Source organism: Delphinapterus leucas, chromosome 1 (genome assembly GCF_059928025.1).
Source record: "Delphinapterus leucas isolate spDelLeu-1000000601 "Yukka" chromosome 1, BTC_Dleu_Yukka2, whole genome shotgun sequence".
NCBI lineage: Eukaryota > Metazoa > Chordata > Mammalia > Artiodactyla > Monodontidae > Delphinapterus > Delphinapterus leucas.
In genome coordinates this window covers 155092292-155112329 of record NC_143129.1, presented here as the reverse complement: position 1 = coordinate 155112329, position 20038 = coordinate 155092292, and the positions used below count along the sequence as shown (strand labels likewise).

The following is a 20038-nucleotide window of genomic DNA, read 5'->3' as shown; positions in this document are numbered from 1 at the left end:
CGGGTAGAGTCACCATTACCTGGCCATCAGTGCCAGGTAATACAGGGAGGGCAAGGAGGAGAGGACAGAAAAGGATCACCAGGTTTGGCTGTTGCGAGTTCATCAGTGACTTTAGTGAAAATGCTTTCAGTGGAGAGACGGGAGTAGAAACCAGAGGAAATGGAAACATGAAAGGATGTTCGGGAAGAGGAGCTGGGACTAATTGGTCTTTCAAGTAGCCTGGCAGTGAAGGAGGAGACAAAGTAGATCCGGCAGAAACTAAAGGAAGGTGGGAGGCAAGGCAGGAATTTAAAATAAGGTAGAGGCTTGAGCAACCTTATGTTCCACGGGAAAGAGCCAGCAGAGGGGGAGAAATACAGGAGAGAAGGTACACGGAAGAAGCCCCTGCTGTGACCTGTCTTCCTAAATGCACGCCTCTGCCTGGCCCTACCTTGTTTTCCAAAATGACCGTCTTTCCCCTGCAGGGTAATAGACAGGGCCGAAGAAGGGGGCAGGGGCATCGTGGACAAGCGGGCCAGGTCACGGGGGAGAAAAACAGAGGGGTGGAGCCTGAGGGCCGGTAGAAGGATTTGCCTTCTGATTGGCTGTCCCTCCAGGCGGGCAGGCAGGCACAGAACCCTTCGGGTTTTCTGAGATTTCTGGTCGTGGTTAGGAAACGTGATAATCTGAGATTTCTGGTCGTGGTTAGGAAACGTGATAATCTACTCGAGATGGTAATTGAAGTCTCCGCAATTCTGCTCCCTTCTCTTACTCCTCATGACCTCTCACCCCAACTCACAGAGGAAAGCCGGATCATGCCATTCCTTTGCCATTGTCTCTCTGTTATAAAAGTCAGGTCACTCCTTATCTTTAACATTCTCAGCAAGTCTGTGGACGAACGTTCCTAACAGCTCCGGGAGAGTACATCTCTCAGCTCATCCTGGGATGTATTCCATATCAAAGCAGAATCCCCATAATTGATGGACTTCCCAGGGTTTTGAAGCATCTTCTGCAAATTGAGTATGAGCTGTGACAGCCAAGCACTTTTACTTCACAATGGCTCCCAGCAGCCCAGGACGTTAGGTCAGTCAGAACCCAGACCCAGCCCTTCCTCATTTTAGTCTCTCCATATGGTTTTGCTGAAACCCTTAGCAACCAGCATTCCATTCCAGACTCTGCAGCCTCCCAGGTATCCTGCGTGCTGCTCACATCTGACAGCAGCTTCTCTGGGAAACCAAATTGCCACCTTGACCTACCGGAAGGTTCCTCATCGACCTGGAAACCTAAAAAGGGTGGATTGAGGCCATGGGCTATGGCCATGGGCTCTTGCGTAGAGCCACACTACCCTTTGGGTTCTCTGGGATAGCTGTCCTCCAAAGCACAGGACGTAGTTTCCCCCCACTTTGCTGCACGTGTGTGTAAGCAGTCACGCCCTTTTTGTTTTAATGGGGTTATTGTTGCAACTCCCAATGAGCACACAAGGGGGGTGTATGTTGTGTACCCCGTATGTGTACATGTATATGTGTGTATATGTATATGTGTGTGTATATGTATATGTATATGTTGTGACAGGCTCAGAGTGTCTTGGCATTATCTTCAGGATTTTCTCATGCTTTGCCTTGCCTGACACCTTTTCTTAGCTCCTTCTCCACATCTCCCTGACATAGTTCTGAAAACCTTTGTGCTGTGACTTATCTTCCTAAAAGCATGGTCCTATCTTATTACCCAGAATGACCATCTATCCCCCCTGCAGAGTCATAGGCCCGAGGAGTAGGACAGGTAGGCCGGTTCACAGGTGAGAAGTCTCTGAGGGCAGAGGGCTGTGTCCCATTTCTGATCCACTGTCTCCCTTCCCCCAGATTACACTGCTGATGAGAGCTGTGGACCCCGAGGGTACCTAGCAGCCACCATGCAGTTTGTCCCTGGCCATTTCTCCTGTGACGTTGTGTGGGGAACCGTGATTCGAGTCCACTCACGCCTCAAAATGGGGCCCAGCATGGGGGTCTCTCGGGGTATGTGATTGACATGAGAGGGCAGGTAGAGTTCAGGGGAGTCGAGGTTGTGTGTGTGGGGGGGATCTGGAGAAGGGAGTTTCCTAAACCCATGTTCCTCTCACAGCCATCCAGGCCCTGCGCTCTGTGCTCAATGCCTTCTCCGTGGTGAACCGGAAGAATATGTTTGTTTATCAGGAGCGAGCAACGAAGGCTGTATACTATCTGCGGTATGTGGGCCCTGAGAAGATGGGCTACAGCATGGGTTAAGGTTGGCGCAGGAGGAGGTATGTCCAAAGCCCTTGCCACTCTTTCCCAGGCTCCTGGAGACGTCCTGCAGTGAGCGGCCATGGGACGGCGATGCCCTGCCCCCGTCCCTAGCTCTGTCCCGAAGCCAGGAGCCCATCTACTCTGAGGAAGCCTCGGCATGTATCCCCCCACTCCCTGATGCCCCCGTGCTCCCTCATACTTTGCTCCCTGGAGCCGGGCCCTGACCAGAGTTTCCCTGCAGGGTCCTCGTTCCCCCCTGGACATGGCCTCCAGCCGAGGTTCAGATGCTGCTCGTCCTGTGGGCCAAGTGGACAGACATATCCAGCTGCTGGTGCATGGCGTAGGGCAGGCAGGTGAGGGCCATGAGGAGGGGTAAGGGAGTGAGCAGATGAGGTTCCAAAGTCCTCTGGGACTTCTCTTCTTCTTATGCCAGCTCATGCTATGCTCTGGGCTTCTCTCGAGCAGGAGCTGGGTGGGAAAGGACAGGCTCCTGGGGTGTTTAGGGGTAGGACCTGTCGCTGACTGAAATGCAGCTTAGGGGAGAGGAGCTGTAAAAGTTGACACCCAGGTGTCTGTCCTGGATGACTGTGTGGATAGATGGTGGTACCACTGGCCAGGTACTGGGGCAGGTTTGGGGTGAAGATGATGGGTTCGGTTTGGGATACGTTGAGCCTGAGGCATCCAGTAGGCAACTGGCTCATTTAATTTATTTATGGCTCAAAAGTGTGCACTAGTCTTGGGCTAAGACTGCGACATATGAGGTAGTTGCTATTATTATCCCCATTGTATTGAGGGGGACACCGAGGCTTTGAGAGGTTAGACTCACTTGTCCACGGTCATGTACGAGTAGCTTGGCAGAACCAGAACCTGGCGTTGGCCGCCTCTGGTGCACGGGAGTCTGTTTGAGTCTGGGGTTAAGGGCTGGGATGGGGGTAGCTGGATCCTCCGCCCGTGTCCCCACCTTGCCACTGTGGCTGTGTCCAGGTCCCGAGATCACAGATGAGCTGGTGCGGGTTCTGCGTCGGCGCCTGGATGAGGCCACCCTGGACGTCATCACAGTCATGCTCGTTCGGAACTGCAAGTTGACGCCGGCTGATGTGGAGGTCAGCTCCCTCCCAGGCTCCCTGCATGGCTCCTCCCACGCAGCCAGCCGCAGGGACGGTCTCCGCGGGAACCTCTTCCTTCATCTCTGACTCCCCTTCCTTCCCTCTCTCTGCAGTTCATCCAGCCCCCAGGAAGTCTGCCCTCGGAGGTGCTGCATCTGGCGCTGCCGCCCTCCTGCAGGCCCTGGCTTCCTGCCCTGGCCTGGTACCTGCGGCAGAATCTGCTCATCTTCCTGCACTCGCCCAAGTACACAGACAGCAACAGCCGGAACCACTTCCAGGTGAGACTGCACGCACCTCTCCCCACCCGCTTGCACCAGGCCCTCCACCCACCACACACCCTTGCTGTGTAACTGTTTGCTACAGATGCCCCCTGCCAATGTACCTTTGCCCATGGACCTGTGTACACCCAGGCCCCCCTTCCCTGGCCTTTATTATCTACCTGTGTCTTCCTGTGCTTTTACGTGTAGCTGTCCCCCACTTCCCCTTGTGGGTACCCATTCCCTGATGGCATTTGTCCATTTGCCTGGTCTTAGTGCTCGGTGGCCGTTCTCTCCCCAGCATCCACTCCCACCACAGGGTGGCCTCCCCGACTTGGACATCTACTTGTACAACAAGCCTGGAGGACAAGGCACTGGGGGCAAAGGTACAGTGCAGGGCCTGGGCCCGTGGCACCACCAGGCATGGGAAAGCCTGTTCCTGTCTCGCGGCTGAGGGCCTTTCCCAGCCTTGCACCTGAGGGGGATTGGGTGGGGTGGGGCAGGGCCTGGAAGTCCCAGACCTGAGCTTTCCTGTGGATTTCTACCCAGGGGTCGCCTGCATCACTCTAGCTTTTGTGGATAAGGAGGGAGCCCCCATCTCACTGGCATCATGCCCCCCCTCTTCTCCGGGGCCCCCAGACCCACTGCAGGAGGAGGAATTTGAGCAGCTGACTCAAGTCACTCGCTGCCCAGTCGTGCCGGATAACTCTTCAGGTAGGGAAGCTTGGTCAGAGGAGGGGGTGTTTATTTAATGCTATAGAAACCAGGGCCACACTCAAGTGGCCCCCATTCTCTCCTCCAGCTCCGAACGGGGCCCCACGGCTTCGACTGGATGTGTGGGAAAAGGGGAACATCAGTATCGTGCAGCTGGAGGAGAAGCTCCGAGCAGCAGCTCGCCAGGCCCTGGCTGATGCCATCATGGAGCTCCGGCTGCTGCCAGCTTCACTATGTACAGAGGACACGTCCCCAGGTATGCAGGGTCTGGAGAACCTCACAGGTCTAGGTGCAAACGTGAGAGTCTGGGGAGACGTCGCAGAGGCCCCATCTGAAATACACATTCACAGTTGTCCATCACCTTCCCTGCATCAGCAAGGTGATACGCCTTGGTAGAAATGTATGCATGCTGGTCACTCACTCAGAGGCGGAATATATGGTCAGGAACTCCCTTCACACACACACAGCCATGCACCTTCAATTGCATATACTGCCATTCAGGAACAGGTAGAGTAAGTGGCACATCACTCTCTTACCAGTCTTGGGGCTAGATTGTCTGAAATGGGGATTGATAGTCAGTGACAGGAGTCTGTAATGTCTGGTGCCCACAGGAAGTCTCAAGAGCGGGTCATTGGAAACCAAGAGCCCTGCAGGCCGAGCTAGCATCTTTCCCCCTGGCCCTGGCCCTGGCCCTGGCCCTGGCCCTGGCCCTCGCCCTGGCGAGCCTGTGACACCCCCAAGCAAAGCTGGCCGACGTAGCTTCTGGGATATGCTGGTAATGGGAGAAAGGGAGGTGGTGAAGTTGACATCTGCCTTCTTGTCTGCCTCCTGTCTCCCCTACGCGCCCCGCCCCAGATCTCCTGTTGTGTAAAACTGCTCTGTGCCTTGTATAGGAGTGTGCAGAGCGTGGCAAGTTCTCACCGATACAGAGAGTGCCTCAGCTTGTTAAGTGCTTTCACTTCCACTTTTCCTGTCAGATCCTCACAGCCTGCACGATTGCAGCAGGCCTTTCACCAGTGAGGTAGCTGAGGCTCCAGAAAGTTGAGCAGCCTGTCCAAGGCTGCTTGGCCAGCCTCCAGGGCCTAAACCCGGGCCTCCAAATCCTCCAGGCTCTTGTTACCGTCCATGATGCCTCCGTCCTCCGCCCCGTTCCCCTTCCCTTTAGCCCCTCCTCATTTACTGCATTGTTGCCAGAGTAAAACAGAATGTGGGGACTTGGGTTCCCCGAAAACGACTGATGACATTGTCCTGGATCGGCCAGAAGACACTCGGGGCCGGAGGCGTCACAAAACGGAGAGTGTTCGGACTCCCGGTGGGACTGAGCGGGCAGCAGGCCCAGAGTCTGGAGCCCAGAGACAAAGGTGTGTGTGTGTGGTCACAGGGGACGTTGGGTGCATGTAAACACAGCCGTCTTGTATGTGGGTGCAAGGCTGTTACTCCTGCTGTGTCTTCAGACGCAGGACCACACAGCTGGAGGAGGGTGAGGCAGGCACCCTGCAGCCTGTGTTTGCTCTTGTCGCTCAGCGCTGGATGGAGTTCATGGTTCAGATGGGTGAGACCCCAGCCCCCCTCCCACCCTTAAGCTCCTGCCCTGGTCCCCATGCCACAGCCCCACCGTGACTTCTGTGTCCTGGATCCAGGATGTGCCTCGGTGTCCAGGAGCTCCACTCACGTGGTGTCCCGGTTCCTGCTCCCATCTGTCCTGTCTGAGTTCACCACTCTGGTCACCTCAATGGCTGGAGACACCAGTGTCCGCATCTTTGAGCAGCATTTGTGAGTTTGGGGTCTCACGGAAGCTGAGGTAGGAGAGGTGGGGGCCTGGCCCAGGAGGAGATAACCAGGGAATGGGGCCATGGATGGTCTGCTTTCTGTCCGTCCCTCCCACTAGGGCTTCTGAGCCAGAGCTCTTCAGTCCTTGTTCCCTTGGACAGCTGGGCCCAACTCCCCGCCCGGCAGCTGAGTGGCATCTGCTGCTTCTGGGAAGGAACTTCTCGCAGTGGAGGAGACCCACCCAGCAGGGTGAGGCCACGGCCCGGAGGAGGGTGGGCTCAGAGTGACTGACCCTGGAGCCGCTGACCCCGTGGGACGCAGGGTGGGATCGAGGGGGATCGGCCCCCAGACCCTCATTTTGCCCCTCCCTGACCCCGTAGCTGCCAAAGCCGTACAGCGCTTCGAGCCAGGAGGCGACGGGAGCTTGGGGCGAAATGCTCCCCGGCAGAGGTTCTTGCTGCTGGAGGTCATGGACAAGAAGGTAGACGTGGGGCCAGGGGCTGGCTGGGAGGAGGGGCTCCATGATCCCACTGACGCTGAGCCCTGACTTCTAGCTGCAGCTGCTGACCTACAACTGGGCCCCAGACCTGGGGGCGGCCCTGGGCCGAGCACTGGTTCGCCTCGTGCAGTGGCAGAACGCACGCGCCCATCTCATCTTCTGCCTCCTCAGCCAGAAGCTTGGGCTCTTCCACCACTACGGCCAATTGGACTTCCCAGTGCGCGACGAAAAGGTGCCTGCTGCTCAGGCTCCCTCCTCTCCTGAGTGGTCAGCTAAAGGAAGTAGCAGTTCGGGAACAGGAGAGGGAGGGGACAGGCTGAGGGCAGGGGCAGTGGGGAGGGAGAGTCTGAGAGAGGAGGCCACGGGGGCGGTGGGCGAGGAGGTCTGAGGGCAAAGGCCATGGACCCATTGTGAGGCTCCGTCTCTCTTAGGAGCCAAACCCATTCCTGCTGCCGACCATGGAAGCAGAGACCCTCATCCGGAGTGCAAGCCCCCCTCTGAGCCGCGAGCAGGGACGGCTGAGTGGGTCCTCTCGGGGTGGGGGCGCCCTTTCCCTGGACACATTCCCCTTCGATGAGGCCCTAAGGGATATCACGGCCGCCCGCCCCAGCTCCTCCCTCGGCCCTGTGCCCAGACCGCCCGATCCTGTCACCTACCATGGACAACAGTTCCTGGAGATCAAGATGGCAGAGCGCAGAGGTGAGGGCGCTGAGCCGGGAAGCGGGCAGGGCAATCTGTGGAGTCTGGCAGGGCCAGGGGTGGCCATTGCTGGGGGCCGCTACTAATGCCTCCAACCCCCAGAACTGGAGCGCCAGATGAAGATGGAGAACCTGTTTGTAACGTGGCAGCAGCGCTCCGCCCCAGCCAGCATGCCCATCAGTGTGAGTGGCCAACCCGCGTCCTCTGGGAGCGTCCCATGACCCTGCCCTGGCCACCGCCCCGGTGCTCACTGCCCATTTCCCCAGGCCGGGGAGCTGGAGACCCTGAAACAGTCATCCCGCCTGGTGCATTACTGTGCGACGGCCCTGCTCTTCGACCCCGCAGCCTGGCTGCATGGGCCCCCAGAGACCTCTGGGCCCCCGGAGGGGCAGGTGAGGCTCCAGACTCTGGATTTCTCCTGTGGGACCTCCCTTTACCCAGCGGGGACCTCCATTCCTCCACCCCTGCTAGGGTGGTTGACGGTGGGTAGAGCCTTTCTTAACCTCCACTCCCACAGCGGCGCCACCGCCCTGAGTCAGGGTCTGGGAGCCGAGAGGCCTCCGCCAGCTGCGACTCCTCAGATGGGCCTCCACCGGGCGCCCGGGAGGAGCCTTGGCTGAAGGAGCTGAGCTTGGCTTTCCTGCAGCAGTACGTGCAGTATCTGCAGAGCATGGGCTTTGTGCTGGTGCCGCTGCGGCCCCCCTCGCCCGCCCGCAGGTGAGCGCGTCTCGTCTCCCCACCCTCCTCTCCTCCTCCTCAGCAGGTGAGGCCCCACACACCCTTCCTCTTGGGTCCTATTTGGGTAATTTGGGCCTTGCGTACATCCATCTCATCAGGCCCGCACACACACGTGAGGATCTGGGACACCTACCTGCAGCCCTCAAGCACATTCCGTAAGCCTCACACATCTCATGGAACTCATGGCCACGTTCATACACAAACTGGGTACATTTTCACAGAGCTGCTTGCCCACGTGTGTCTTCTGTGCTTTCACGCTGGTGTCCATCCACACACACCAGTCCTGTACAAGCTCTTGGACGTGGGTCTTAATGATTGTTGTCCTGATCACCTCCTGACCTCTCCAGAGATTTACATAGTTCCTGGCCCAGGAAGTTCTTTTCTCACCATGTTTTTTTGTTTGTTTTGTGTTTTGTTTTTTTCTCACCAAGGACCCCTGCAATGGGCCTACTCGCATCACTGTCCTCTGGCCTGTTCTTGGTCATGTTCACTCACTGGCCAGTAGTGAGAGGTCTGAGTCATGGGAGGTAGTAGACAGCTCCTCTGGCAACACCTTCCATCTCCCCAGAACGCAGTGAAAACTCTGCAACCACCTTTCCCATCCTGTGTCAAGTCTCAAATTCCCATTGCTATGGCCCGTGCCCTATGCCCCTCTCAACGTCTGAGCCTCCAGATTCTATGTTCCCAGCTCCTTCCCAGTGGCTGCATGGGAAAATGTCTGTTCGTGTTATGCTGTTGCTTTCGTGTATCCAGATGTGTGAGTTTGTTTTCTCCCTCCTCTCTGCTTTCAGTTTGATACTTTTTCAGACTAGTAAATATAAGTTGTACTTCCTTACTCAAGACGCCCTCTTGGCCCAGAAAGCCAATTCCAACTCCTAAGCATTTCTGTAACCAGCTCTCTACCTCCCAGGCCTCCCTCTCATTTCCAGGCCTTAGGAAGAGAGGACAGGCCTGCGCCTCTGGGACATTTCATTCAGCACCCCTCTCATTTCTCAGTGACAGACCCCAGGAGGAGCTCTCTGCTCATTGCCCTCCACAGCCAGTTCCCAGCTGTAGGGATTTCTCTGGAGTTCGCATCCTTCCCATTCAGTTATGTTCTTCCCAGAAATCAGAATTCCCTTTTAAAACCAAAGATACTAGGATTAAAAATATGTTTCTAGAGGAGAATCTAAAGTCAGGCCTTCCTTCCTCTCCAGTCTCTAACCATCACCAATCACTAGTTAGGTCTGGTCCCTATTTCCTTGAGGATTAAGTGGGACATTTCTTGCCAGAGGCTTTGAACCCCCAGCAGGAGTTCCAGTGGTTTATAGCTCCTGAGTATGAGTGCGTCCCACTGGCCCTTTCTACTTTGTCCTCATTCACAGTATTTCTCTTTTCCCTTTGCCTCTGAGTTGAGAAATGAAGAACAGCAGGCCTGTGGAACACTGAAAATGCCCTTCCCGGGTCAAAAGAGAACCCCTTTCCCTCCCAGGGGAACGTCCCTAACCAGGGCATCAAGCATATCTGCTTGCACTTTCCCCATGAGCCTTAGGCAGACGCCACGCTCCCCCTCCCTTGCTGTCCACGGTAAGCAGGTGTCTCCATCCGCTCATAAGTGGCCCCCAGTCACAGCAGCCTCTGCGGCTCTGCCCTCACCCTCTCACTGGAGGAGAGGGGCCTGGTCTCCGCCCCCCTTAGAGCAGCAGCCGCTGTGGAGAGCCCCCCCACATTCGAGCCCTGGACTCCTGGCCTAGCCTTGCCACTTACCCACCGTGGAACCCCAGGCAGGTTCTTCCCTTCTCTGGGCCTGTCTCCTCTCCTGCAGAACGATTCCACGTGAAATGGGTTCTGGGTCTGATAGCCGTGACCCTTCACCCCACTGGCCTGCCTCACCCCCTTGTCCCTCTCTTCCTTTTCTGCAGCACCAGCCGGCTGCGGGCCATGGCTATCCTTGGAACAGAAGGTCGGGGCTCCTTCTCCTGCCCGAAAGCCAAAACTGAAGGGAGCCCCAAGGTAACACGTCGTCGTGTTCCTTCCCCAAGAGTGAAATCAGTGATGCCTCAGACACCAGCATCACTGAGCCTGAATTATTTGCCCAAGGCCTAAAGCGGGGGGCTCTGGGTGATGACTGAGGTCATTGATCCCAGCCTGACACCATTAAAGTCACTGACCCAGGGGACTTTTTCCCCGATGGTCCGACGCTGGTGAGCCCCCTGCCTTTGCCCCTGAGCCCGTCTTTTTCCTTTCTGCAGAGCACTGGCTCTCCCGTCACCACGTACCACCTGCAGCGGGCACTGCCTGGGGGCATCATCCTCATGGAGCTGGCCTTCCAGGTGAGCAGAAGGAGCTCTACATGGGGAGAGCCAGGCCCACCTGTCTCTCACCCTCCTGACCTCATCTTTGTCCTCTCTCCAGGGCTGTTACTTCTGTGTCAAACAGTTTGCCCTGGAATGTTCCCGAATCCCCATGGGGCAAGCTGTCAACTCCCAGGTATGTGGTGGGGACGGAGGGCCGTGAGGTCTCAGGCATAGTCAGTGCAGCCCCAATGACCACCTGGTGCTGCAGGCGTCTGGGCCATTCCAGTGCTCTGCCTTCCTCAGGCACCAGTCTTACTCTGTGGTAGTCTAGACCTGTATTCAGCCATGGCACTGGGGGCAGAAGGCAGTGCAGCACAGTGGCTGGTCTGGCCCTGTGGTCATTCTGGCACTGACCATACATGGGTAGACAGTGAGGACATTTGAGCAGAGCGGGTAATCTGACACATGTGTGGGTCGGTGCCATGGGCAGTCCCGGCCTCGTCTAGGGCTGGGGACAACCTGGCACTGTCCATATAGTCACTAACACTCAGAATGTGGACTAGAGTCCCCACCCACACAGCACAGCCCCCCACACTCAGTTGTTATTTCTGTCCCTGTCTGACTGCCTGAAGGCAGGGCTTCTGCACCCCATGAGGTTCTGAGCACTCAAGAGGGCTCAGAAAGAATGAGTCGCGACTGAGTGTGGTCAGAGACCCGAAGCCCTCCAGCCTTGAGTGTTTTCAGCCCCTTCGTTGTTTGGCTTCTGCCTTCCTTGTGCCTCGAGTTGAGATTCGGAGAGATCAGGGTCTGACTGGGTGCAGTCCGTCGCCCTCCAGTACAGATGGCACACACTCTTCCCGTATCTGGACAGCTCAGACCCAGCCCACAGGTGTGGATGCCTGGTCTAGTCATCCCAGGATAGTGAGATCCAGGAAAGCTTGGTGACTTTAGTGCAGGAACCTACCTGGCCCAGGGCACAGAAGGGAGATTGGACAGGCAGGTACCCTTTCACACTTTGCTGTAGTATTGGCGGGAAGGACCCACCCCATTATTCTCTTGAGCTTCCTGAAGTCCTGGCTGCCCTGCCCCCTGATCTCCATCCAGTTTGGCTCTCTCTGCACCTACATATCTAATCTCTAACCTCACTTAGATTTCTAAGTTGCTTTATTATAGCTATTACTTATTTATTAACTGCTTAGTATACATGCTAAGGGAAGAGGAGAATTTTACTCCTACTGTACAGATAAGGAAACTGAGGTTCACGGAGGTTAAGTGATGTGCCCCAGGGCACACAGCTAGTTGCTGGCAGTACTAGGGTTGCAAGCTGGGTCTCTGACTCTGAGGCTTATCCTTGGTTACCGCAGTTTATCACGCAGCTCTAAATTTATGAGGACCTTTCCTTTATCTCCATGGTAGATGAGGAAACTGAAGGAGAGAGGTTGTGACTTAACCACGGTCACGCAGCTACTCTGACTTCTAGGCAACTGCTGCTTCTACAGTCACTGATTTCCTTTCCTGTTAATTTTTATGCCCTGTGCCCCCAAGGGCACGGTCAGGTAGATTCTGCCATTCTAGCATCACCTATCCAACTGTTAACACACTCTCAGTAACGCTGATGTACACCAAGAGAAGCACCAGCTCTGTGTCTCTGCCCTCCTTTCTTCCTCCATCAATGGTTCGTTCGTTCATTCATTCATTCACAGATGAATTAGAGGAGGCCAGCCCTGGACTAGCCTTGGCAGGATGTCCCAGATGAAGCTTTACAAATGAGTGGGAGTTAGCCAGCTTTGGGGACCAGGGGGAGCAGCATTCAGGCAAAGAGAACAGCAGGTACAAGAGTGTAGAGAAAATATGTAGTATACGTCGCAAGAGCAAGTAATTTGATGAGAAGATAAAGCCGGAGGGATGGGAAGCGACCAGGAAAGCCTTTCTAATAGTGAGTAATTACACACCTGGCCTACCCTGACCACCCTGTTTAAAACCACACCTGCTTTATTTACTGCTTGATTTTCCATAACCATCTACTAACGTGCCATTTACTCATTTACTCTGCCTAATGTTTATTGTCTTATCTCCCCACTACAAGACTGTAAGCTCCTTGAGGGTAGGGGTTTGTATCCCCAGCAACTAGAACAGTACCAGGTAGGCACGTGGGAGGCACTCGACAAGTATTTGTTACATGAGTGAATCTGTGCCAGACTTGAGTGGAGACTGGGATACAGAGTAAAAAAGGTTCACGTCTCAAAATGGTCAGTTCATGCAAACAGAGTTACAACACTGTACAATGTAATGAGGAGGGCTTCTCACAGAAGCGTTTCTGGCAGAGGGGCCCACGGCGACGGGGCGAATCTTGAGCTGCCGTTTCCCAGGCAAGGAGGGAAGTGAGATGGGTGGGCAGCCTGCCACCGTTTCCTGACCAGGTCCTCCCTCCCCGCTCCCCAGCTGTCCATGCTGTTCACGGAGGAGTGTGACAAGGTGCGGGACCTGATGCACGTGCACTCGTTTAGCTACGACTTCCACCTGCGCCTCGTGCACCAGCACGTGCTGGGCGCCCACCTGGTGCTGCGGCATGGCTACCACCTCACCACCTTCCTGCGACACTTCCTGGCCCACCACCCTGATGGGCCCCACTTTGGCCGTAATCACATTTACCAAGGTCGGTGCCCAGGGGCAAGCCAGTGAACCCGAAAAAGAACAGGCCGCCAGGTGTCTCAAGCCAGGGCCGGGGGGACCACTTCCGGGGACCAGACCTTGTCTCTGCCTCTCCTGTCCTATATGGTCAAGTCGCCTCATGTCACCTGGACCCTGTCCCCATGTCTCTGTCTTAAGTTCTTCCCAGTCTGTTTTCATAGCAAGTTTGGTTTAATTTTCATAGCAAGCAAAGTTTAGATCCTGTGTCGTGTGTACCCTGCCCCCTGTGTGTCCTGAGCCACTTCTGTCCCATCTCCATGTCCCTCAGGAGCTCCCCAGAAAGAATCGGCCTGCTTGCCCATCAGAGCCTCAGGGATTCCCATCCTCCGGCCCCACCAGATCACTGTTTCTGTCCCAGGCTCAGTGTCTCCTGTAACTCACCCCTCAGGGACCCTGGAGCTCCCAACTCCGCTCATTGCTGCCCACCAGCTGTACAATTACGTGGCCGACCATGCCAGCTCCTACCACATGAAGCCACTGCGGATGGCCCGGCCAGGAGGCCCGGAACATAACGAGTACGCCCTGGTGTCGGCGTGGCACAGGTAGGGCGAGAGGGGATGCCTGGAGCCAGAGTCGGGGCCATCCTTGCAGTGGGGGACCCACGTTTTCTTGGACAGAAGGGGTGGGGTTGGCTTCATCCGAACCTCAGGCTTGACGTCTCCCCAACCCCCACCACACAGCTCTGGCTCCTACCTGGACTCTGAGGGACTTCGTCACCAGGACGACTTCGACGTGTCTCTGCTTGTTTGTCACTGTGCCGCACCCTTTGAGGAGCAAGGAGAGGCCGAGCGGCACGTTCTGCGGTCAGCAGATCCCCTGCCTCGAACTTGCCCGTTGCCCAGCCGCTCCCTGCTGTTGCCCTGTGTCTCTCCTGCTGTGACCGTCACACTTGTGCCCCTCCCCACCCTAGGCTACAGTTCTTCGTGGTGCTCACCAGCCAACGAGAGCTCTTCCCCAGACTCACTGCTGACCTGCGCCGGTTCCGGAAGCCGCCCAGACTGCCCCCTGAGCCAGAGGTTCCTGGGAGCTCAGCCGGTAGCCCTGGGGAGGCCTCAGGGGATGGTCTGGCCCCTGGACCGGCTCCCCTCTTCCCCCCACTGGCTGCAGAGGTGGGTGTGGCACGGGCACGGCTGGCTCAGCTGGTACGGCTGGCTGGAGGGCACTGCCGTCGGGACACCCTTTGGAAGCGCCTCTTCTTGCTGGAACCACCAGGACCTGATCGGCTGCGACTAGGGGGGCGCCTGGCCCTGGCCGAGCTGGAGGAGCTCCTAGAAGCAGTCCATGCCAAATCCATTGGGGACATTGACCCCCAGCTGGTAAGCAGCTGTGGGTTCCAGAAGGGGCTGGGATGGATGCTAGGAATTCCACTGGCAGCCCGGGTAGAGGTTGCAAGGGTCTCAGAGGTGGTTCTGGAACAGCAGATCCATGCCTGTGGACCTTCCCCTAGGACTGCTTCCTGTCTATGACGGTCTCCTGGTACCAGAGCCTGATCAAGGTTCTCCTAAGCCGCTTTCCCCAGAGCTGTCGCCATTTCCAGAGCCCAGACTTGGGAACTCAGTACCTGGTAAGTCTCTTTGACCTTCCTCTGAAAGGGGAGACACAGCAGAAATCCTCATCAGAGAGATGACAGGGTCCCCCTCAAAGAACCCCAGTCTGACTAAACAGGGAGGCTGAGATGGAGTGACCACACCGGTAGATGGATGTAAAACCTTTCAAGCACCAAGCCACAGCATGTGATTCACTGAGAATAACCTAGAGCTGTGCCCTCAGGGCTCACAAAAAGCACAAACCTTGGCTAGCGATCCTGAGGGCCAAGCCAACCTTGTGAGTGGTTGCTCTTGGAGGTTCCAGTCCCAGAAAGGACGTCCTGGGCTTTCAGGCCTTTTTACCAAAGTGTGGTCCTCACACCAGCAGCGTCAGCACCACCTGGGAGCTGACCGAAGTGCAGACTCTCAGACCCCACCCCAGACCTGCTGGCTCGGAACCTGCCTTTCAGCCAGATCCGCAGGTGATTGGTACGCACAGTAGAGGTTGACAGGTTGCTGGGAAGGACAGGTAGAGAGGAGAGCTATGGCAGTGGGCACAAGCCTGGGGATTGAGAGCCTAAAGGATGGCCCCAACGAGAGCAGCGATCAGGAGAGGAGACATTCAAGAGAAGATTTCAAAAGAAAAGGTGCTTGGTCTGTGGTAAGGGGTCCTGCGACATAGTGCTTGTGAGGAAGGCAAGTTTCAAGGTGTGACAAAGCAACACCCAGAGAAGCCGAGGTTAGTTAGGGTAAGGCTGCGGTGGTGCAGGTGGGTGTGAGCAGATGGGGATGCTTCTGTGGGTGGCGGGAACGCCGAAGCAGGAGTGGGTTTGGGGGAAGGGTGAAGAATTGAATCTGAGGCCCAGGAGGACCTTCGAGGACCACAGTCTAGAAGGTATATTGGCATCGGGGATTGGAGCTCAGGAGAGAGATGTAGGCAGCACTTAAATACAAACAGGTGGTGACTGAAGCTGGGCATAGAAGAAACTGCCCAGGGAGAGATCACAAAGCTGAGCACCAGGGACAGGCATCAGGGAGGCCAGAGACACGAAACCCAGGAGGAAAGGAGGGCTCGCGTCAAGGGGAGAGAACCCTCCTTTGCTTATGGGCTTCGGTGTGTGAGCTTATGCAGGGCCTTCCAGTCAAGTACCACTCGCTCATCCTGGTGAGGCTGGACAGGCTAACCGGGGGCCAGTGAGGACGAGGACCGAGGTTGGGCTTGGAGGAGGTCCTGGGTGACCGTGCAGTGTAGGTGGGGTCAGGTGTGGTGATGGAAGCGGGCCCCCCTCAGGCTGGCCCCACTTTCAGGATGCCCTCCGGGAGGGTGTGTGCCTCACTCCGCATCTCATTCTGTCTTTTGCTGCAGGTTGTGCTGAATCAGAAGTTCACTGACTGTTTCGTGCTCGTGTTTCTGGATTCCCACTTGGGAAAGACGGTGAGAATGGGAGGGGGCGGTGAGGGGCTTTGTGTCAACCTAATGCTCCATCCCAGAGCCTGCTGAGGTCGGGGAGCCCTGCTCCCTGGGCTCACCCTGCCCTCCTCTCACCACCCCCGCCCCGTGTTCCCCACAGTCTCTGACGGTGGTTTTCCGAGAGCCCTTCCCGGTACAGCCCCAGGACAGCGAGAGCCCCCCTGCCCAGCTCGTCTCTACTTACCACCACCTGGAGTCCGTCATCAACACAGCCTGCTTCACCCTCTGGACCCGCCTCCTCTGAGGGATGGACCACTGAATGTCCTCGAATTATGGCTCTGTAGGATTGCCCACTTGCAGCAGGACTGACCAGCCCTCTGGGCACCCGGGCAAGACTGGACACTGAGGGATGCCAGTCGTTGTGTGAATGTGTCTTGGGGACCTGGTAGCAGGAGCTGCCCTCCCTAAACACTCACTGCCACTGACCAGCCCAGGGATCCAGAAGGTCCGGTCACCTCCCTGAGGTGCCCGTGCCATCTCAGGTCCCTGGGCCCTTCCAGAAGGAGACTCCTCCTCCCTGCTCACTTGGTGGAGTCTGGGAATTCTTCACATCAGGCGGCACATAGACCCCTTAGAGTTCCTCTGCCTGAATCCTGCCTCCGAGTCTTGGCTTGCGGTCAGCCACCCGCCTTCCCCACCCCCATCTTGAGCCCTGTGGTCTTCACTTCCCACGGGGACATCATTGCTGGACAATTGCCACTAAGACACCTGGGTTCCAATCCCAGCTCTGCCTTTGAAGCATCTGTGACCACGGGTGAGTCCCTTTGCTCTCAGACCCTTGGTTTCTCATCTGTACGTGAGGTGGTGAGCTCGAAAGCTCTCCCATCTCCACAGCAACACTGGCACAGACTGGAGGACTTGAACGTGAGCTGTATGTCCCTTCTCTGCAGGAAGGAAGTGACCCAAAGAAACTGAAAAGTTAGGCACTGTGTGTCCCTCCCCCTCCCCCTCCCCCTCCAATAACACACACATGGAAACCTTCAGCAGATTGTCTTTAATTCAGAGGAGACTCGGGATGTGCAGCTCACCATCCCAGAGGTGTGTGGCTAGAGTGCAGGACCTCACTGGCCAGACTGTGGGCGGCCCTGCTTATCCCAGTACGAACGTAGCCAACTCAAGCCCTCTACCGTGTCTCCTGAGGGGAGAGGAACCCGAGGCATCTCAACCCACGAGGAGGAAAACAGCCCCTGCCCGACACCTGTCCCTCCAGAGCCCCCTCCCCAGGGCCAGGCCTGGAGCTCAGCCCACCCTCACCTCGAGGTTGGTACTCGCAGCCCACAAAGCCTTTGTAGCCTTCATCTTCCAGCAGTTGGAACAGATAGGGGAAGTTCAGCTCTCCAGGGCTGCCGGGTTCCCCTCGGCCTGGGACCTGTGCCACCTGCACGTGCCCTGGGAGCAGATGTGGGCAGATGTGGGGGGGGTAGAAAGAGTGGGAGGACAGAGGAAGCAGCATGGCAGACTAGGAAGGAGCCAAGAAAGGGGCCCTCACCAACGAGGGGCAGGAACTCCCGGATGTTCCCTGTCAGGTTCCCGTCCATGATCTGCCAGTGGAATATGTCCTGGGGCAGAGATTCCGAGTCACAGACCCTGCAGGCCACACCATTCTGCCTGGATTTGGAGAACACAGGCGCACGGGCCCTCTGAGAAGCACTCCCTCTCCCACTTACCATCTGTAACTGGAGGTTGGGTCTTCCAACTTTCTCTAAGATGGCTGCCGCTGGGAGAGAAACCAGGGAGGGGGCCATGAGACTCAAGGAGGGCGCCAAGAATCAAGGGACAGGAGGAGACACAGGGCTGGGGTCCTACCCTGCTGGGGCGTATCCAGGAAGTACCGGGGGTCCGTGATGCGGGTGTTGATGGGCTCCAGCAGCCCCACAAGGTTCTCCTAGCACCAGGCAGGATCCGTGAGTAGAGCTCTCCCTGAGGTTTGTACCCCCTCAATCACCGATCAAGCCCATCACCAATCCCTCCGGCCTGGACCGGGGCCCAGTCTCTGTGCCTCACTGCTCTCCCCACTGTGCATCCCCTCCACACACACACACACACACATTCATGAAGCATGTGTCTGTATGTGTTTTCACCGTCTCACCTGAGCCAGAACCCCAGCTGCGTGCCTCAGGTTCTCCAGAAAAACTGTCTCCATTTCATCCCTGACTGCTGCTCGATCAGCCCCCTGGGGCACTCGGCCAGCCATCAGGTAAATCCTGTGGGGAAAATGGGCCTGGAGGGGGCTGTGGAGTCCATCCTCGAAGCGTGAGCCTTCACTCCGTCGCTCCCTGGGTGCACCTCTTCCAGCTGCTCTCCGATCATGCCGGCTTCCCATCTCCCCAGGTCTCTCACTTAGCCCCTCCTGTACTTCCAAATTCTCCTTTTCCGTGCCCCTTCTCCTCATGCCTACAAACATGATTCTCACCTTTAAAAAATTACTTTGACCCTTACCCTTCTCAGGAATTCCACGCTGCTTGTCACTCCTCCTTGCATCCGTTTCTTAGCTTCCCATCTGTTTTCTGCACACACACTCCTCCACCCCCTTAATAACCCCTTGTTGCCAGTTCCTTCTCAGCCTGGTTGCTCTGTGCAGGATTTGACATTTATGAGATCAGTCCCACTTTGAGTCCCCCTCACTTCACCACCTGATCCTTTTCAGCCACCTCCAAAGCAGACAGGTTACATTTCCAGCCTCGTAAACTCTGCAGAACACACCAAGCCCCTCTTGCCTTTGGCCCCTGCATCCTTGACGGGAATGCTCCTTACCTCAAGCAAGTGCCCACTAGAGACCCACTACTTACTACCTGTAAGAAGCTTTCTCTGATCCCAGACAGAGTTACTGCCTACCTGCTCCCACAGCCTCCTTGAACTGACCTGTCCTCAAATGGATCACTCCGTTTGTTTACTGTGCTACCTATCTCCCAGGTCAGACTAAGCTCCCAGCATGGGATCCCTGCATGAGTTGAGCAAGAAAGAGTTGCAAACTGAGAGTGACACACAACAGATGAAATACAGGAGGCAATTTACAAGGGACCCGGACGGAAGGGGCGAAGAAAGGCCAGTGCGCTCGGACCTCTGAGCCTCTCAAGCCCCGGCGGCCTGTTCTCTCGCGGGTCATGGCGGCGGGGGACTGGAGAGAGGAGGATACCTGGGACAGCCCAGAGCCTTGGCGTACACCACAGCCTGCTCCAGCCCATCTCGGAAGGCCGCCTGCCTCCCGGGAACGGCCCCCAGCCCCATCTCCCCTTTCTCTCGGTCTCCTGCGGAGAGAATGGACCTCAGTTCCCGGCTCGCTCTCCCGGCTCGCCCCGCCCAGGCCCGGGCCCCCACTGCGCACCCGGGGGCGTGTTGATCAGCACGAGCTGTAGCCCCACTTCCTGCGCCGTGCGCGCCAGCGCCTCCGGCGGCTCCCCATACGGCCAGCCGACCTCGGCCGCCTCGAAACCTGAACTTCCCGCGGCCCGGAGCCGCGCGGGGAGGCTGGGGAGCTCGGGGAACAGCCACGACACGTTGGCCGAGAAGCGCAGCGGAGCCATGCCCGGCCGGGAGCGCGCGTGGGGCAGTATCCGCGCAGCATCCGCGCAGCCGGAAGGCAGCAGCCGCGGGCGGGGCCGGGGAGGGGAGGGGACTTAGGGCCCGAGCGGGGGGCGGGGCGGGGCGGGCGCCGAGGCGGCGGAGGAGCCCGGCCCCGCCGGGCGGGGGCGCGCTGTCGCCGCGAACTGGGTGCCGGCTCTCTCCGGCTGGGAAAGCCGTGCGTCGTAAAAACCGCGGACTGGCCAGAAAAGTGCACTTTCCCTGACGGGAGAGGGCGGCGCGCGGAGGAGGTGCGGGCCCAATTAACGTGAGGGAGCGTGGACGCTAACAAACGCTTCGTGTTTTTCCTTCATTATAACCACAGTACCTGTTCATTATGGAACATTTGAAAGTGTGTGCCGCACCACTCACCCGTTAACTTTCCCGTACAGAGCAAAAACTAAACACGTGCAGTCTTTTCTTAGAAAACCCTGATCATAGTGTATATGCGATTTTATGGCATGTTATTTCGTGAGCATTTCCCGTGAAA

The 20038-nt window shown here is 57.1% G+C and overlaps 2 protein-coding genes across 6 annotated transcripts in view; one reads left to right on the top strand and one right to left on the bottom strand.

Moving 5' to 3' along the window:
• SZT2 (SZT2 subunit of KICSTOR complex) overlaps positions 1 to 16970 on the top strand; it is a 51179-nt gene extending 34209 nt beyond the window's left edge. For all 5 annotated transcript variants that reach the window (XM_089894641.1, XM_089894631.1, XM_022575475.3 and 2 more), the window contains 30 exons: positions 1839 to 1991; positions 2098 to 2200; positions 2290 to 2395; positions 2482 to 2593; positions 3225 to 3343; positions 3460 to 3624; positions 3905 to 3989; positions 4153 to 4317; positions 4406 to 4573; positions 4929 to 5092; positions 5512 to 5678; positions 5772 to 5869; positions 5958 to 6090; positions 6206 to 6336; positions 6468 to 6568; positions 6642 to 6818; positions 7018 to 7285; positions 7388 to 7467; positions 7552 to 7677; positions 7803 to 8002; positions 9925 to 10015; positions 10255 to 10335; positions 10418 to 10492; positions 12742 to 12955; positions 13379 to 13532; positions 13671 to 13793; positions 13901 to 14306; positions 14438 to 14554; positions 15883 to 15951; positions 16088 to 16970. In XM_089894641.1, the coding sequence (XP_089750767.1) occupies positions 1839 to 1991; positions 2098 to 2200; positions 2290 to 2395; positions 2482 to 2593; positions 3225 to 3343; positions 3460 to 3624; positions 3905 to 3989; positions 4153 to 4317; positions 4406 to 4573; positions 4929 to 5092; positions 5512 to 5678; positions 5772 to 5869; positions 5958 to 6090; positions 6206 to 6336; positions 6468 to 6568; positions 6642 to 6818; positions 7018 to 7285; positions 7388 to 7467; positions 7552 to 7677; positions 7803 to 8002; positions 9925 to 10015; positions 10255 to 10335; positions 10418 to 10492; positions 12742 to 12955; positions 13379 to 13532; positions 13671 to 13793; positions 13901 to 14306; positions 14438 to 14554; positions 15883 to 15951; positions 16088 to 16231 (4295 nt within the window). In that variant the 3' untranslated portion in view covers positions 16232 to 16970. The remainder of the gene's footprint in view (positions 1 to 1838; positions 1992 to 2097; positions 2201 to 2289; positions 2396 to 2481; positions 2594 to 3224; positions 3344 to 3459; positions 3625 to 3904; positions 3990 to 4152; positions 4318 to 4405; positions 4574 to 4928; positions 5093 to 5511; positions 5679 to 5771; positions 5870 to 5957; positions 6091 to 6205; positions 6337 to 6467; positions 6569 to 6641; positions 6819 to 7017; positions 7286 to 7387; positions 7468 to 7551; positions 7678 to 7802; positions 8003 to 9924; positions 10016 to 10254; positions 10336 to 10417; positions 10493 to 12741; positions 12956 to 13378; positions 13533 to 13670; positions 13794 to 13900; positions 14307 to 14437; positions 14555 to 15882; positions 15952 to 16087) is intronic.
• HYI (hydroxypyruvate isomerase (putative)) lies at positions 16966 to 19571 on the bottom strand. The gene is made up of 8 exons (XM_022575476.3): positions 19313 to 19571; positions 19124 to 19235; positions 18077 to 18191; positions 17794 to 17872; positions 17655 to 17704; positions 17477 to 17546; positions 17242 to 17376; positions 16966 to 17122 (listed from the first exon to the last, which is right to left on the bottom strand). Exons 1-8 carry the CDS (start codon positions 19509 to 19511, stop codon positions 17049 to 17051), a joined length of 834 nt encoding a protein of 277 aa, XP_022431184.2. The 5' UTR covers positions 19512 to 19571; the 3' UTR covers positions 16966 to 17048.
• Between the last annotated feature and the right edge of the window lie 467 nt (positions 19572 to 20038).

Excerpts from the sequence above, each read along its gene's own strand:
- HYI (XM_022575476.3), bottom strand. The coding sequence starts at position 19,511 with ATGGCTCCGCTGCGCTTCTCGGCCAACGTGTCGTGGCTGTTCCCCGAG. Across the intron at positions 17,705-17,793 it reads CCTGGATACGCCCCAGCAGG|CGGCAGCCATCTTAGAGAAA; the intron begins GTAGGACCCCAG and ends TTTCTCTCCCAG. Across the intron at positions 17,123-17,241 it reads CTGCGAGTACCAACCTCGAG|GAGACACGGTAGAGGGCTTG; the intron begins GTGAGGGTGGGC and ends CTCTCCCCTCAG.